At 40.4% G+C, this 19,127-nt stretch overlaps 1 protein-coding gene across 24 annotated transcripts in view; it reads left to right on the top strand.

Annotated features, from left to right (window-relative positions):
* Positions 1 to 19,127, top strand: part of KCNMA1 (potassium calcium-activated channel subfamily M alpha 1) — an 871,895-nt gene that overhangs the window by 217,330 nt on the left and 635,438 nt on the right. For all 24 annotated transcript variants that reach the window (XM_034777732.1, XM_034777731.1, XM_034777723.1 and 21 more), the window contains exon 2: positions 2,787 to 2,951. In XM_034777732.1, the coding sequence (XP_034633623.1) occupies positions 2,787 to 2,951 (165 nt within the window). The remainder of the gene's footprint in view (positions 1 to 2,786; positions 2,952 to 19,127) is intronic.

The following is a 19,127-nucleotide window of genomic DNA, read 5'->3' as shown; positions in this document are numbered from 1 at the left end:
AAGAGCTGCTAGACAGGGGGAAATTGTATTACGAGGGTGACACAGCAAAAATCCACCATGAAGACATACTGTATGGAATTGTACTGTAGATTTGTCTCCAACATTTCCTTGAGAGATCTCCAGACTTTGCAAGACTAGTGATTATGCTGGCAGTTTGCCAGGCGCCTGGGGGACTGCACCTACTTTTAATATAAATGCATCACAGACTAAATGCACACAGACATAATATTTGTACTTGTATTTAGGGGAAGTGAGATTGATTATTGTTTCAGCATATTGACATTAAAACCTTGCATTTGCTTACCTTTCTCCTCTTTCTCCTCTTAAAGGGAAGGAAGTAAATAGTGAGCTACACTTTAGGGCTTCATATGTCACACCTAGTCCTTAAACATACCATAAGCTCAAGTAAGAAGAACTTTTCCTAGCTAAAGCACAGGAGACCTGGGTATTTTTGTTCCCAGTTTTGCTACAGGCTCATTCTGTGACCTTGGGCAAGTGACTTAGGCCCACACTTTCCAAAATATTTTTGGGTATTCAACCTGAGACACCAGGGATCCTGATTCTGAGATTTGCTAAGAACCCCACAATTTACATTGACTCAGCTGGAGTTGAGTGGTTTCTACCTCTGAAAATCAGATATGAGATGTATGAAGTTAAAATTAAAAATCACAGAGATCCCCACATGACAATAGGGTTTTAACCATTTTTATGGTAGGGCTCTCTTATGGTATCTCTATCTTACAGATGAAAGGAAAAGCAATCTGGGTTGGCTAATGCACAGCATATTATTTCTGTAGCAGTGCCCTGTATGTACCAATAGAAACTACATCATCCATTCAGAAAAAAATCTACGTACATGTTTCTTTCTTTTCCTGTTTTATAATAGAAATGTTAACCTTGGCACAGGGCATTTCCTGAGGGTTGACTGAAATGTCTTGGTGATATCTTGGGTCATCTGTTCCACCTAGTCAGCCTTTAATCCTCAGGGAATGTCTTGTGCCTCAATAGTAATTATTGCTTAAGAGGAATGAGCTCATTTCTGTGGGTTGTTTTATGCATATGGAATGCAGTATTTTTCTTTCAGTGGTGATTACAATGTCTGATTCATCATATTCATATTGATGAGTGAATGAGGTCCAGATATGCAAATGGAAGGAAGGTGGCTTTTATCCTTCCCACAGATGTTTATATAGAAAGCAATGAGTACTGTTTTAACCACAATTGATTAATTTGGATACTAACACTATAGCTATTTGTCCAGTTACAAGAGACATCCCATAGCACTACTTAGGGCAAGGGCAAAACTAAGGGAGCAATCTCATTGGTTAATTGAAATCCAGAGCTGTGAGAGTCTGAGAGAACAACTGATCAGCTCCACACTACATTGTTAGTCTTACTCTAATATTTTTTGTTCACAAATTCAGTAAGATTGTTGTATAAGTGCAATAATGTTCAGTCTCCAGGAAGTGCCTTTGGCTTTATACCTTACTACATGCTCAAGGTCTCATGGTTATCTTACAACAACAGTACATCTGTTCAGGTGTGGTTTCCTACTTATAAGACCCTCATCAATATCACATATGTTTGATATGTTGGGATATTCCAAAGAGCACTGATAGCAGTTGATTTCAAACATTGCTCACTAGGCTAGCATGTTCTATAGGCTTGATGTTGAAAGGTACTGAGCCCTCCTGGTAGGTGCTGAGTGCCTTCAACCTTCTGTGATGTCAGTGGGAGTTGAGAGTGCTTAACAGTTTGCAGAATTGAGTTCTGCTGTCTCTCCTAAGCATTGTTGTGCAGCACAGTTTGTTGAGTTATCAGGTAGTCATTAGTATTATGTTGATCTATTGTCACCCAAGGCACGCTCATGACATATTATGATATGTTGAATATGGTATATTTTAAAAATAATGCAGTGTAATCCAGGCTGGTTTTGTCTTTCTCTTTCTTGAGTCCTCTGTGGAATCCATGACTAGCACGCAGAAGGCAGTTGTAAGAATACAGCATCCTTGCTGCAGCATTTACCCATGATGGATATGAATTCCAATGAATGTGACTCATCGGTCAGCTTACTTAGTGCTGCTGAGACTCCTTTTTAATTTCTATCTCTTGGTTCCATAATGACCAGCAATTACAGACAAAGGAGTTCCTCTGACATATCAAATGCCTCCATTGAAACAATGGCTCACTGACAGCACAGCAGCTCACTGAAGATTCTCAACTGTGTATTTTGTTTCCTTCCCTTGTGATAATGATTGTCATACCACATTGGACTCCCCATTGTAGACTGACTCAGAAAACTAATTCGAGAGATTGCAAATGAAATTTTTACATAAATTATGCTCACATTTATTAAACATCTATATAAATTAAAAACATCAGTGTACACTCTGCATGTGTATATGTTTATAGTAAATATAAATATATGAATAAGTGGCTGCATAATTACAAAAGTCATAGTTGCCAGTTACTCTGCACCCAGTACTAAGGATGGAACCCTGATTCTTAAAAATGCCTTTAAGACTTGAAGTAAAGGAGAAGCTCCATGAGCTAGTAACTAGTAGTTAGGTCGTTTATAGGGCTGCCACTAGCAAGGGACGGAATCATGACCATATGACAAGGTGAGAACAGAGAGCATGCTTAATGGCATCTCATTTATAATCTGCCTCTGAATGGGCAGTCTCTGCATCATAATCACAATTCTGTACTAGTTCTATTCTAGGCACGGGCTTTAAAGTGTTACTGTTGCCATACTAAACAATCTAAATCTTCTCTTTATTTTACAGGAGGCCCAGAAGATTAATGCTGGTGGGGAAACCCAGGCTGATGGAACCTGCAAACCTACAGATGAAAAAGAGGAGACTGTTGCAGCAGAAGTGGGCTGGATGACCTCTGTGAAAGACTGGGCAGGAGTGATGATATCTGCCCAGACTCTAACCGGCAGAGTCCTTGTGAGTTTTACCCAGTTTGCTCAAATCTTCTTTAAAAAGAGTAATTGTTAATGAGCTCTTCATCTTATTGTCTCAGGAGGGCTGGATTTTGCTAATCAGCGCTATGCCACACCACTAATTTTCTCCCTTCACAGTTTCTCTTGGAAATGAAAAAGGCAGACCTGCTCCCCTTGCTGAGACAGCAAGTTATGAAAGTCCTTTTTTGTTGTAGATAGGGACTGATTCTTCTATCTACGCCAATATATTTGCAGGCATAACTTTGCACGCTTCCCCATACAATACACAGTACCCATAGTGTGGCACTCCTGGTGAATTTCCTACTAATTCATTATTAGTGCAAAAGTGTGAGCTTATTGCCTAGTGGACACAATGTTATACGTCAAAAGTGGAGGCCAGATTGAAAATTGGGCTCAATGAGAATGGTTTTTTTTAGCTGTTAGTAGGAACTGTAGAATAGGATTTGAATGAGATGTGCAATGTGGATTATCTTGGTTCCCACAAAGCTGTGATGATCTATTATTCTTTTTTTAATCTACTCAGAAAATCCAGGTAAATAAATGGAGCTGCACATCAGAAATTGAAAATACATAATTTTGTGGTCAAAAAGTGTATTAGAAAAGCAGAAAGTTTTCACTCAGTTAAGTTCAATCAGGTAGTTTTGCAGTCCTGTTAACTACTACTGCATTTCTACTGGCCTAATCTGAAACCCATTGAGGTCAATGGAAGATCTTCTCTGTGCTTCAGATTAGGCCTGATGTCAACAGTTTTGTACTTAATGCAGAGATTGGTCATATAGTGTGGGTTGAATTCTATGCTCTAATCCCAGTAAAAACTAAGTGGGATATCTGTGGTGATATGGATTTAAGTGAAAACAGATTTTTGCCTTTGATTTTTAATTTTGGGAAAAGAGAGTTTTTATTGCTCATAGAAACGATGTTGCTGCTCTTGGGCTGATATTTTCCTTATTGTCTAAGCATCTTCTCTGTGAAATTAGCAGAATTTCTTAAAAACACATGGGAATTTTTAGGCTTTTAGACTGACTCACAATGCAATGTTAAGGTGATACAGATCCTATTATTCCTATTGTTTTCTATTGCTTTCAACAATAATTAATTTAGATTGTTTTTCTTAATAAAATTCTATTGCTGTCTTACCTATTTTAAGTCCTAGCCCTATGCTATTGACAAATGTCTCCTCTCTTGTTCATGCAATCAATATCTGTGATATGTTTTGCACTCATTCAACAGAGATCTGATCTGCAGGTGAATCTAAAAAGAAAATTTTATTTGGATTCTCCTCCCCACTTAACATCAGTTATTTTCTGCTATCTGTCTTATTAACCTGTGCAACCCATCTTACCTGACTACCTCTTGGGATATTGCTTATAGATTTAGGGCTTGTCTACATTTAAAATGCTACAGAGGTGCAGCTGCGCTACAGTAGTGCTTCAGTGTAGAAACTGCCTAGTCCGATGGGAGGGGTTCTCCCACTGGCGTAGGTAATTCACCTCCCCAAGAGACAGTAGCTAGGCTGATGAAAGAATTCTTCTGTCAACCTAGTGCTGTCTACACTGAAACTTAGGTCATCTGAACAACGCTGCTCAGAGGTGTGGATTTTTCACACCCCTGACGAATGTAGTTAAACCAACTTAATTTTCTAATTTTCTGACCTTCTCTGTGTGAGCCTGACATACCAATCATTTTATGAAGAGTGGTGTACTGGTTTTCACATAATTTCTTGACATCTCCAGCATTAAAAGTGGCAAATCTTAACAATCTGACTCTTTCTTGTGAATGTGCTGATTTCTCATGTGCTGATGTATTGCTTTGCATGTGCTGATTTATTTATCAAAAGATGAAATTCATCCCAGGATAGGAGTCTTACATAAACAAGCACTCCCCACTTAAACCCTTAAGGGAATTGTAGGAATTTATGCCTGTTCTCTGAGCTGGGGTGAATTTCACCACAAATTCAAAGAAGTTAAAGGTAAAATCTGAACCATAAAAAATGGAGCAGTTTATCCTACTAGAGTTGCTTCAAGGCATTAAGAGAGCTATTAAAAACATTTTTTTTCCAGTTACAGTACTTGATCATTTCATTAATTTTGTCTTCAAAATACACCATTGTCTGCTGCAAGCAATTAGTTTATTCCTAATGTTTTATCTAGACACAATGGACCTACTTCTCACCTTAGGTAAAATTCACTGTTTCCTTGAGCATTTCAGCTAGGCAGCATATATGCTAGAATATTTGTGGAAATTAAACACAGGTCAATCTAGATTGGTATTTTTATCTGATTGAATATTTGTTGGAAAATATTTTGAGAGATTCACCCATGAATTCCTAGTGAATTAACATAGCCCACTCCGGAAAGCTATTATATTTTTGTCCAAGAACAATGTAGAAATTTCTAAAGCTAATGGCTGTACAGTGTTATTGAGGATCAAAATAAAACCAGATAGAGCTGTGGCTGAAGAAATTAAAGTACCTTTTCATACTGTAGGCCAGGGTTTAACTAAAAATCGATCTTCCACATTCACTATTAAATAACCTTTAGGAACTGGTCCCCTGAACACTGACTTGGGAGAAAAGTTGTAATTGATTTTTAGTGCAGCACGATCGCATGAAAGCTGTTATATAACTGCTGTCTGGATTTATTTGCCAAGTGAAGGGGACAAGTTAGCAAAGTGCGGTGTAAACATCAGTTTAAAGTGGAACCTCATTAATGTTTTCTTCTCATCGAAAAATCTCGCTTAATCATTCTTATCTGGGCAGTCATTTCCTTGGAAGTGACTTGCAGTGGAGTGACAAATTCTGTCTGTAGAACCTAAATTGAATGTTTGCAGGACCAATTCCTACTGAAGCTTAGTGTCAGGTCTAGTCAAGCTTTCAGCTCGTCCTTGCAAACCTCATGAAGTGATTTCCTAACGTAACAAATCGTATTGCACAAGTGCTTAGCGTGGGTGAGTGGGATAGCATACATTTACACTTACTGCTGCTGTTGAGCTATATTTGCCCCTCAGTCAGCTTAAACACTATGCTGTTAGAATGTGCACTGGGTCTACTAGGGTGACTACCTAGATTTCAAGGAAATAAAGAGTAAAGATATGAAAAGTACAGGGCAAAGCTTATTTTTAAGGGACACCGCCCCTACAATGATATAAGGTAGTACATTTTTGTAACAGTGTATGATCTTTTTCACAATTATTTACCGAATTGTTGCTTTAAACCAAACATTTTGGCTGATTAAGTAATTCTTAGATATGTCTTATGGAATATCGATCATGGGTCAATAGGCAGAAAATAAGGTTCCCTAAAAATATAGGGCAGAGGGACTTCTTCAATCTCACAGTTCTAGAGCTGGTCAGGAATTTTTTGATTAAATATTTTTTCATCAGAAAATGCTGATCCCTCAAAATGTAAGCTGTTGGTTGGGTTTGACAAATTTCTCATTTTGAAAAAAATTAAGAAAAAAAGCTTTTGAAATTGTTGAAATATCCTGTTTTGAGCTTTTTGAAAATTAAAAGTTCTGTTTTTCAATTTGTTTAAATAGTCAAGCTAATAACGATAAACCAAAAATAAATAAAGGAGGTCAAACATGAAATTAAACATTTAAGTTTTGGTTGACCTGAACTGATTTTTTTCAGATTGTTGGTTTGTGAACATTTTCAAAATTTTGACCATTTGTCCTGATTCAGGATGAAAAAACATTCTGAAATCTTGAAAATGTTTCCAACACGGGAAACCTCCATTTCCCAGCTCTATGCAGCTTACCTGGAAGAAAATTATATAATCTCTTCTTCTTCTAGCTATCTGGTTTACTGCATTTTCCATCAAATTTATCTTCTGTGCATCTGTCTATGTTTTCTTGTCGCCCTAAATGGGAAGATGCAAGTGCTCAGCATTACGTAAAATAGAATGTCACCTTTGTTCAAGAGCATAAGCTAAGACACTGCTGTACGAAGCCTGCCATGATCAACAAAAATAGAAATGTGAATAATTTGATTACCTCAGAAGTTTATCTTGTCACCTTGCCACTGGTGTTTGTATTATTCATTTTGGTGTCTTCCTTAAAGAGGAGATAGACTTAGATTGTGAAATGTACCAAAATATGTGGATAAAAATCTTGGATGATCGTTAGATGAAATGCTCTACAGGTGTGTGATTTTAATTAAAGGTGAATTATTGTGGCTTTGAAAAATAAATACATTAAACGTGTAAAGCTGCTGTAATACTTAGAGGTGGACTCTAAGAAACACACCCTGACTAGCTGGGGTACTGGGTGTTGGTGTCAGTCACCCTTTTACCATTTTGTCTCTGTCAGGGTTTCTTCCCCACTCTGAACTCTGGGGTACAGATGTGGGGACCCGCATGAAAGCCCCCCTAAGCTTATTTTTATCAGCTTAGGTTAAAAACTTTTCCAAGGCACAAATTCCACCTTGTCCTTGAACAGTACACTGCCACCACCAAGTGATTTAGACAAAGAATCAGGGAAAGGACCACTTGGAGTCCTATTCCCCCAAAATATTCCCCCAAGCCCTATACCCCCTTTCCTGGGGAAGGCTTGAGAATAATATCCTCACCAATTGGTACAGGTGAACACAGACCCAAAGCGTTGGATCTTAAGAACAATGAAAAATCAATCAGGTTCTTAAAAGAAGAATTTATTTAAAGATAAAAGAATCACCTCTGTAAAATCAGGATGGAAGATAACTTTACAGGGTGACAAAAGATTCAAAACACAGAGGATTTCCCCCCTAGGCAAAACTTTAAAGTTACAAAAAACAAATAAACCAGGAATAAACTTTCCTCTTAGCACAGGGAAAATTCACAAGCTAATACAAAAGATACTCTAACGCATTTCCTTGCTATTACTTACTATTTCTGTAATATCAGATGTATCATTTCAGTAGGAGCTGGATTACTTCCTTGGTCTCTCCCTTTGTCTCTGGAGAGAAAACACCCATACAGCCCAAAACAAAGCCTCCCCACTCCCCAGATTTGAAAGTATCTTCTTTCCTCATTAGTCCTTCTGGTCAGGTGCCAACCAGGTTATCTGAGCTTCTTAACCCTTTACAGGTAAGGAGGGATTCTATGCTACCCTTAGCTGTATGTTTATGACAGTGTCATAAAATGTAACAAGGATAAAACCAAGGGGTTTGTAGAAATGAAACAGACATGTAAAATGAATAGTGCTAAAACCTACAGATATAAATGAGAATAATATCCTCCATATCCATTGTACAGAAGTTTTAAACTACCCAAGAAAATTATGTCCCCATTGTAGAACTCTCTTGCATAGTTTAAAAATTATATACAAAGGCTATCCATCGCCATTAAATTTAATAGAACTTTTCTGTAAAGGTCATTTCCCTGCATATAGTACCTTACAGTTGTGTTTCATCTTAAAAATAGAATTAACTGTGACTTACACAAACCTGCTGTTCTCCCATGTTTATTATTGTCAATTAAATTATTTACATGAGAGATGCTGATTCAGGAAACCAAGGTTATTTGTGGTAAAGGACAGAGGTTGTCACACTTCCACTTCAGCTGGTCCTTCTCATTTAAGCCCCAGTAGTATCCTTTGAACTGATTCTCAAATTATTTACTGGGAAATGCTGAAGGCATGGTGTGGCAAGTGTTTTATGTGGTGCTATTGGGAAGTAGCCAAGCAAATCTGTTTCTGCAGAAATGGGAATTAGGGTATTCCACTTGTTACTGCTTTATACCTTTTCCTGGTCTAGTTTTCCTACATAAGCCATATGTCTATATTAACATTCAAGAGCAGCGTAGTGGTTAAAGTGAAATTATGTTATGGGGATCCCTTGGAGCAGATTTTATTTTGATTTGATTGTTAGAAACGGAAATTCCCATCTTGCAAGGTGAGAAGCAAGAATGAGGCATGTAGTCACCAAATTATTAAATCATTTGGTTACCATTATTTTTACTGCTGTCATCTTTTCTTCCTCACTGTAATTTCTGTGCTCAGTGCAGGATTATACAATGTGGTGGTGAAAATACCAGAGTCCATGGGAGACTTGCTTATATTAGCCTTCCCATCATTGCAGCTGAACCAGCAGCATGGTGGGACATTTTAGGGGAAAATAAACCAGTAAAGGTAAATGTGCAGGACTGGATTTAATAGTTTGTGAATACAATCTTCAAAAGTACCTAAGTCCCATTTACAAAAGTGACTTAGGCACTTGAGAATTTAAGAGATTTTCTAATGGGGGGGGTTTAATCTGCAGTGAGTTGATACGTTTGTTAACTAACAGTACACAATCCACACTAATAGCGTGCTATAGGAGAACTGTGCCCTCTTTCAATTTACATCATTGGATATGCATGGTGGGGGCTTGCTGTGCATTAAGCATGTGTATTCTTGGAGGGTATCCCAGGGTCCTTTGCTTTGCTGCTGAGCAGTGTACATTCTGGGATTTCTGCTGCTGTGCACTGTGGGATGCATAGCACAAGCCAGGGGAATTCTGGGATTTGGGATCAAATTTAAAAAAATCCATGATTCCAGTCTCTCCATTCCATGCTTCCTGTCCTTTTGGGCAGGCTAGCAGCATTTTTGAATTGCTGTTGACAGCACAGACCCAATAATGTGCTGTGCCTCAGTGCTGCAACTGGGTGACTTGAAATTTGAACTTTGCCCACTGCACAACTGAGAAGGTGATATGGCAGCAGAAGCAGCAGCTTTGAAGATGAGGATGACACCAGGCAACTGCTATTCCAGGAGTGCAGTGTGTTTCGGGGTTCAGGAAACCAACATCAGTTGGTGGGAAAGGATCATTCTGCAGACCTGAGATGAGCAGCAGTGGCGACAGAATTTCAGGATGGTAAAGCAACTTATTTTTAGATCTGTGCCGAACTAACCCCAGAGCTGCAGTAGCAGAAGACCAGTGTATGGAGTCACATACCCATTGAGAAGCATGTCACTATTGAGATCTGGGAACTGGCCAGCCCTGAATGTTACTGTTCCATTGCCAACCAATTCAGTGTAGGGAGTTCAACTCTTGGGGCTGTAGTCATGTAGATGTGCACTGCCATGCATAAAATACTGTTGCACTGGATTATAAAATCTGGTAATGCTCAGGAGATTATTTATGGTTTTGCACACATCAGGTTCCCAAACTGTACTGGGGCAATTGATGGGACCCATGTGCCCCCCACCCCACACCAGGGCTCAGAGTTTATAAACAGAAAGGGGTATTTCTCCATGGTGATCCAAGGGCTGGTTGACCATTGTGGCAGGTTCACAAACATAAACTTAGGTTGGTCTGGAAAGGTCCATGATGCTGGGATCTTTTGGAACTCAGCTCTATTTACCTTAATGAATAAAGGACAGTTTGCCCCCAGGATCACTATATACACTAATGATGTGGAGATTCCTCCAGTTACCTTGAGAGACCTGGCTTATCCTCTTTTGCCCTGATTAATGAAGCTATCCACAGGCCACTTGGACAGAAAGAAAGAACTGTTTATCTATTGCCTCAGTAGTTGCAGAGTGTGCATTTGGCCATCTGAAAGGAAGGAGGCACTGTTGGTGGAATAGGTTGGAGGCTGCAGAATAAAAGTGCCTAGGATTATAACTGCATGTTGTATTTTGCACAATATTTGTGAGAGTAAGGCAGAAAGCTGTAGCAGTTTGAGCAGCCAGAAAAGTGTCTGGTAGAAAATAAGAATCAGTCACGGCAAGATTGTCAGGGATGCCTATTGCTCTTGCATTGAGTCTGAGGCCTGGAAATGTGCAGGTGTACACACAGCTGTCATCGGGAGGGTGCGGGAGAATGGATAGATTGTGAACAGTGCAGTCTCATTGGTGGGTAGTAGAAGTGGCACATTGTGGCATTGTGTATTTTATCTGTGCCTTTATACCTTTGTAAAACCCTGATTTATAGAAAATGTAAGGATTTTTTGTGTAAAATGCATTCTTAAATGCATTGCCGATTCTTTATTAATGGATTTTTAACATGTATTTTATTATTCATTATAGAACCAGAAATAAACTTTTAATTAAAACAATAATAAGACAAAGCTTTAATGTGGTATAGTGCAGTGAAGGGCAGAACACACCCATGGAGGGGGTTGTTTCCAGTTCACAAGTGAATACACACCTTGCCTATGCTTCTTCTTGTTCTTCTCCCATTCATTGTTGAGGGGCAGGGCTCAAACGTATCGATGGCATTCGATAGTTTGAAAGAGCTGGATGCCTACAGTTGCAAGGGCAATCGTTCCAACTGCCCCTGAGCTTCTGCCAGGGAGGGGGGTGGTCTCTGGGAGCACAGCTTTGGGGATACAGCAGAGAACATATGATGGTGTTCCCAGTGCCCTGTATGGTCCAGGAGTTGCAGAATATGGCTGGATCCTGGTTGAGGGCATTGCATTGTCTCTGTGCCTGCTAACAGCATATGCTGCAGAAGAACATTCTGAGCCTGTGTTGCCTCCAGGAGTTGCCTCTACATCATCCTCTCTTTCTCCACAGTGTCTCACACTGTCTCTGGCAACTTTGACTCTGTCTCTGGCTACTTCAATGCTCTCTTATATCCCTATCTTTTCCCCTCAAATGCAGCCTCCACTGCTCCATTGTTTTCCTTTGTTTTGCGGGGGGGGTCTGCACTGAAGTCCGTGGACATTTCATCTCAAACTTTCTGTTTCCTCCTCCTCCAGTTAGCCAGCTGCTCAGCCATTTGATAAAAGCCGTGCCCTTGATGGTCTGGCTGCTGAAGGAGCTTGTGGCTGGGGAAGTAGGGCAAGTTGGGTCTTAAGTCACTTAGACACTTCTGAAAATTTTACTCCACACTGGATTTAAGAATAAGCTAATTGAACCTAAGTAGTGTTTTAATTTTTTGTGGGGTGCAGTTTGGATTTAATGTTGAGTGGCATAAATATTACATTTTAGTAGAAGGCCCACATTGGCTTTAAAAAATCTGTTGAGTAACACAGCACTTTAGTTTGAAGTGCTACTTAGGAGACTGTTCCGCAGTAAATGTTGGAAATATTAGTTGAGAATTCCTGGTTGGGTTATTCCAAAGAGATTCAAGCAAATTCATAATTAGTGTGAATGAAGAAGAAATTAAGCAGGCATTGGTGTTTGTTCCCAAAATGTAATCATCCTTTTTCTAATCATTTGAGTGAAAGGAAAAGGACACCCTAAAGAATGTAATAAAAGGAAATGATGTAAAAGATAAAGCTACAAAACGTCATCGCTATTTTTGCAGCTCAGTCTAAAATGGAGTTCTGCAGTGGGACAAGACTCTTATTAAAAAGAAATAGAATGTTAAAATAACAGAGGAAAGCATATCACCCGTGCTGATATGTGGTAGTACTGGTGCAAAGCACACAGCTTCCAAGAGTGTTTTTAGCAGCGAAACATCTAAAAGTCAGCCCAAACCTACATCTGTTGAACTGAATTGAAGTTCTGAGTGAAGCTTTAGAACAACCTTCCAAGGGGAGTAGTGGAGGCAAAAAACCCTAATTTGTTTTAAGACTGAGCTTAATAAGTTTATGGAGGGGTTAGTATGATGAGATTGCCTACAGTGGCATATGTCTCATCAGCGACTGCTACTTTCAAATTTCTCAAATGGCTAGAAATGTGACACTAGATGGGGAGGGCTCTGAGTTACTAAAGATAATTCTTTCAGCTTTCTGGCTGGTGCGTCTTGCCCACATGCTCAGGATCTAACTGATTGCCATATTTGGGGTCAGGAAGGAATTGTCCCCCACTTCAGATTGGCAGAGACCTTGTGGAGGGTCACCTTCCCCTTCAGCATGGGGCACAGTTTGAATTAGAGTAAATGGTGGAGTCTCTGTAATTGGAAGTCTTTAAATCAAGATTTGAGGGCTTCAGTAGCTCAGCTAGAGGCCAGCAAGTTAAAGAAGTATGGGCTGGATGAATGGACTGTAAGGTGGATAGAAAGCTGGCTAGATCGTCGGGCTCAACAGGTAGTGATCAATGGCTCCATGTCTAGTTGGCAGCCGGTATCAAGCGGAGTGCCCCAAGGGTCGGTCCTGGGGCCAGTTTTGTTCAATATCTTCATTAATGATCTGGAGGATGGCATGGACTGCACCCTCAGCAATTTGCAGATGACACTAAACTGGGAGGAGTGGTAGATACGCTGGAGGATAGGGATGGCATACAGAGGAACCTAGACAAATTATAGAGGATTGGGCCAAAAGAAATCTGATGAGGTTCAACAAGGACAAGTGCAGAGTCCTGCACTTAGGACGGAAGAATCCCATGCACTGCTACAGACTAGAGACCGAATGGCGAGGCAGCAGTTCTGCAGAAAAGGACCTAGGGGTTACAGTGGATGAGAAGCTGGATATGAGTCGACAGCTTCTTGTTGTCAAGAAGGCTAATGGCATTTTGGGCTGTATAAATAGGGGCATTGCCAGCAGATCGAGGGACGTGATCATTCCCCTCTATTTGGCATTGGTGAGGCCTCATCTGGAGTACTGTGTCCAGTTTTGGGCCCCACACTACAAGAAGGATGTGGAAAAATTGGAAAGAATCCAGCAGAGGGCAACAAAAATGATTAGGGGTCTGGAGCACGTGACTTATGAGGAGAGGCTGAGGGAACTGGGATTGTTTAGTCTGCAGAAGAGAAGAATGAGGGGGGGATTTGATAGCTGCTTTCAACTACCTAAAAGGGAGTTCCAAAGAGGATGGATCTAAACTGTTCTCAGAGGTACCAGATGACAGAACAAGGAGTAACGGTCTCAAGTTGCAGTTGGGGAGGTTTAGGTTGGATATTAGGAAAAACTTTTTCACTAGGTGAAGCATTGGAATGGGTTACCTAGGGAGGTGGTGGAATCTCCTTCCTTAGAGGTTTTTAAGGTCAGGCTTGACAAAGCCCTGGCCAGGATGATTTAGTTGAGGATTGGTCCTGCTTTGAGCAGGGGTTGGACTAGATGACCTCCTGATTCTATAGACCTATTGCAAGCGTGGGTGGGTGAGATTCTGTGTAGGAGGTGAGACTAGATGATCATGATGGTCCCTGCAGGCCTTTAAGTCTATGAGTCTATGAATTCAGTGTTTTGGGTATGAATCTGCAGACTCAGGCACAACTTATTCATGGGACGCAGCCAAAGAGAAGACATCTCAGATTCTGCTGGAACCTTCTACCCAGCCCTAATAATTTCTGTGTTGTTTTTCTCTGCCACTTTATGTGTCACACGATGATAATGTGACACCAAATGTGTTCATGTAGACATCACCAATGCACTGCTAATTGGATGGTTTTTTTCCCCTTTCCAAATGAATACTTAATTGACTACTGGGTAATATAAGTTGTATTAAGGTAATACTCATAAAAATGGTAATAAATACAATGGCAAGACTCCGGAGCCCTAGTAAAGGCAAGCACTATTCATGGTTTCCATCTCTTCCCTCACTCCGCTTTTCCAGCCTGCTACCACTGCTGTTTTGCCCGTGTACCTCCCTCACCTTGCATGGCCTGAGGCAACCTTGGTATCCTAATCAATGGCTGCTGAATCAACCCATTCCCCTCACAGGTAGAAGAACAGGTAGTACTTAATACCCTATACTAATCGATTGCAACACCTATTCTTGGAACTGGATGAATTTAGTACTATGCTGAAAAATCCAGATATTTCTGCTGAGATTTCTAAAAGATACTAAAAAAGTTAGTCCCGTTGATTTTAGTGGGAGTTGGGTGCCTAACTCTCCCAGACTTTAGAAAATCTAAGCATTTAGCTTTTCTAGCTTAAACAATGAGGAGTCCTCAAGGCACTATAGAGACTAACAAATTTATTTGGGCATAAGCTTTCGTGGGCTGTACAGATACAGACTAACATAGCTACCCCTCTGAAATTTTTTCTAGCTTTTTTTTCCTGAGGCCCACTAATAGACTATATACATGCTGTAATGAACTGTGGCTGAATTTACACCACTCTTGCTGAAGCAAGCAAGCTGCCTTCAGTGTAGATCCATTTATCTTCCTAAGATAATATGCTGCATTTGTCTGTCAACATATCATAAGCAGGAGATTTATTAAAAATAATATCAAGTAAAAGCACCCAGGAGGGAAATGAGTGTAGATGAAGCAATGTCATACAAAATGTATTTTGTAGCTTTCTAAGTAAGCTCAGTGCTCTGAGAACTCATGGAGAGTTTGGCAAAAAAAAAGAGTGAAGTTTAAAAAAAATCACAGTGAAGTATTAAAAATATTATGTATAATTATAATGGATTTTCCTGTGAACATTTTAGCATGGCTGTATATAGTAGGTATTTTTGGTCATTTTTTGTCCTGTTATTGTCAAGATTGACTATGTTCCTGAAAGTTGAGCATGCAGGATAGTAGGAGAATTTTAAGGAACAAAGCAAAATCATGAGAACCCCAAAGATGGACATTGAGAAGGTGTCGCAAGCAGGGCCGGCTCCAGGCACCAGCCTTCCAAGCAGGTGCTTGGGGCAGCAATCTGCAAGGGGCGGCAGTCCATGTGTGTTTGCCCCCAAGCAGCGCGCTGAATTGCCGCCACGGATGGCGGGGTCAATCCGTGCGCCATTAGGGCGGCATGCGCGTTTCCGTGGCGGCGGCAATTCGGCGGCTGCTTCTGTCTTCAGATGGAAAACAGAAGCTGCCGCCGAATTGCCGCCGCCGCGGAAACACGCATGCTGCCCTAACGGCACACGGACTGCCCCCGCCGTCTGCGGCGGCAATTCGGTGCGCTGCTTGGGGCGACAAAAACAATAGAGCCGGCCCTGGTCGCAAGTATGGCACTCAAAATCAATGGCCAATCTCTCATAAATTTTGGCCCTCCTTTCTTGCTCTCTATGGCGAACTCTCCCAGTGTGGGCAGCCTGTCAGAATCTTGTATCAGCTAGTTCTGAAATGAGCACACAGTCTTTCCCCTATGCATTTGTAACCCACTAGTCAGTGTGCATTACCCATCTGTATCTGAACCACAAAGGATATGAGTCTATCACAGGTCTCTGCTAGAGAGTCTGGGAGTGGGGGGAGAGTTAATTCAAGTTGTAGAGACTCATGCTTTTTTAGCTCTTGAGGTCCCCAGTTCAGTTGCTGATGTCTTCTGAGCCAAGATGGTAGCTGTTGCCCATTATCTAGGCCTTTTGGGTTTCTGCTGAGTTTGACATAATCTGCAAAATGCTTTGTCTCTTGTGTATTTTAAGAATGTATGGAGTTTATCAAGTATATTGGAGCTTTCCACATAACATAACTCCTGTTAAAAAAAACAAAACCAGATCACTACCAAATTTACTGGATGGAACATCAGCTCTGTGTAGTCAATGTACTTTTCACGTGCCAAACGAAAATATATTTAACTGAACACCAGGGTACTTCATTAACAAATTCCTGACACAGCAGTAGAGGGCCAGAACTTGGAGACTGCCTATTGGATGGCTGGTACAGCACAGGGGAGTTCTCTTATGCAAAGGGAATTTTCAGTTGGCTAGGTCAACCTGCTTTAAGTCTCCTGTGCACCATTGGAATGATGCAGTGCAGAGTTCACACTGTTGGGGATCTGGTACAGAATGTTGGTGCAATAGTGTTTCACTGAATATATGGCTACTTCACAGTTTTATCCATTATAGTAAATATTTACACTCTTTAGAGTATAGCAGTCAAGTGATGATTATCACAGCAAACTTCATACAGGGACACTATACATTCTAGAAAGCATATTTGAAAAATCCAAATATGTAATGTAGTTGCTTGGCTAGGCTGGTTTGAACAGATAAAGTGCTGTGGGACAAAAATTAATAAATTCCCTCTTAGTTTAAGGATCTTTTAAAATGAGCTCACGGTATTATAGTTTGCAGAAGAAGTTGAATCTTAATCACTTTGCCATGGGTTGGATATAGTTTTAGGGATTTTTACATAACTTAAAAGCCCATTTATATGAAAGATAATTTTGTGAACATTAATCAAATACTTTAAGCCATTTGAAGAGTGTTGCCTGCTCTTGTGATGTGGAAGAAAGCTGAATTTTTGATGCATATTCTTCTTTGGTAATTATTTCTGCACAAGCTGAAAAGGAACCATCCTATATGTTTCAATAAAATAAACAACGGAAATATGAATTTGAAAATGATACACATACCCATAATATAAAGCACAGTACCATGACTTTTAGGGAAAAAGTCATATCTATTTGAAAATGTAACTGTATAGGTCACACTCCCTCTCTCTGTCTTAATTTATTCTCTTTTTGGCATGTGTACATAATTTCCATTGACATTAATGGAAGTTATGCGTGCATACAAAGACACGAAACTATATATTTGTCTTTGGCAAGTAAACACATACAGATTTCATGCCTAACATCAGATTCCAATACAAGGGTTCATCCTATGTAAGTCTATAGGCACTCTAAAGTGTGGCAACATACATGTTGGGGAGGGAATGATACTGAAGAAGGTATAACTAAAGCCAACTTTAGATTTTCTTTTGCCTGACTTAAGATCACCTTTGAATTAGGCCCAATAACTTGAATTTATCCTAATTGTCAGAAGCACTTTCTAAGATTTATATAACGTCCATCAAGATGAAAGTGATATCCTAGGCTTTAAAATATTGATGACAAACAATAAAAAGAAAAAAACAAATTGCCTGACATTGTCAGAAAAAAGGTTTCTTTAATTATTTTTTTTAATGATTCATTCTAAGAACACCAGACTGTTCATTCCAGTTTTGAAGCAGCTGGCAGAACTGCAGTTGACACAGGCATATAATAGTGTTTTTGGGAAAAGGGGATTCCAAGACAGACTTGAAGTGAATTGTGAAGTAGAGGCTTACAGATCACCTCCCTCTGCTAAGCATGATTTGAGCCAGAGCTTTCATGTTCCCAAAAAATCAATTTAAATTTGAATTGGAAAAAAAAACAGCCCTTAAAGATATGAAAAAAAGGTCTTGGTTTGAAACAAAAGGTATTAATTTCTATGATGATAGAACAGCATGATGTTTGGTTTAAAGCCTTTCATACTCAAGGTATCGCACAGAACTTTACAAATATTAATTTGTCACTAGATTCTCAGAAGTGGCACACCCTCATCTTTGGATGGTAGAATTTGTTTTACTGTGTTGGTGTTGGTCATGACACTAAGGTTTTTCTTAGCTCTTTAAGAAAAAGTCAGTGGAATCTGTAACTTCCTTCTAGACAGGCAGAAAACCCACACATTCTAATTTCAATGGCAACATTTCCAGTCCTGAAGCTCCCCTTTAGTTCTACACTGCAATATCCGTGTTAATTATGAAATCAAGTACTGGTGTTGGATTTGAGTCCATGACACTGTGTCCTAGAGGCACTGGGGGTTAACAGAGTCCAACTGAACAAAAAAAACCATGATGACTGCTTTTGGGAACTGTAGCACGTAGAATTAAGAAGTTTTTGTTTGTTTTGTTTTACAAATAAGATGATGTGTTGGACTTTAGGCAAAAGTGTCCAGGAATTATATGCTTCAGACCAAAATAGCTTCTAAAATGTCAGCAATCCTACCAAAGCATAAAAGGGAATATCTCAGTGTCTGCAACCCAAACCACTTTGAGCTCTGATCTTGACAGGTTTGTCAAGGCTAAAGCAGATTTGGGCTGTGCAGTACTTGGATGGGTGTCTTCCAGGGTAAATCCTAAGAATCCAACACAAGTTTTATTGCTATGTTCCTTGAGGAAAAAGGCACTCTTCCCTCTGAGTTGGTACCAAATCATTGTCCCAGACCAGGTGCTCTTTATGGATGAGACATGTAACTGAGGTGTTACTGGAAAATCTGTGGTCATTAGAATTCCTATTGCACTTTAACAAGGGTAATAATTAGAGCTGTGTGAATAATTGATTTTTCAGTTCACTGGCAATTCTGGAAAGAAAATTGTTTCAAGTCAATTCGAAAACAAAATTTTGTATGTGTTCCATCAAAAAGTCCAAAGAAATTTCATTTCAGGTTGAATCATAGAATCATAGAATATCAGGGTGGGAAGGGACCTCAGGAGGTCATCTAGTCCAGCCCCCGGCCCAGCACCCCCGGCCCAGCACCGCCGGCCCCCAGCCCCGGCCCAGCACCCCTGGCCCGGGCCCTGGCTCAGCATCCCCAGCCCGGCCCCGGCCCCGGCCCAGCCCCGCCGGCCCCCGGCCTCTGGCCCCGCTGGTGCCGGCCCCCGGCCCAGCCCCGCCGGGGGCCGGCGGGGCTGG

Source organism: Trachemys scripta, chromosome 7 (assembly GCF_013100865.1).
Source record: "Trachemys scripta elegans isolate TJP31775 chromosome 7, CAS_Tse_1.0, whole genome shotgun sequence".
Lineage (NCBI taxonomy): Eukaryota > Metazoa > Chordata > Testudines > Emydidae > Trachemys > Trachemys scripta.
This window is presented reverse-complemented; position numbering and strand designations above follow the sequence as displayed.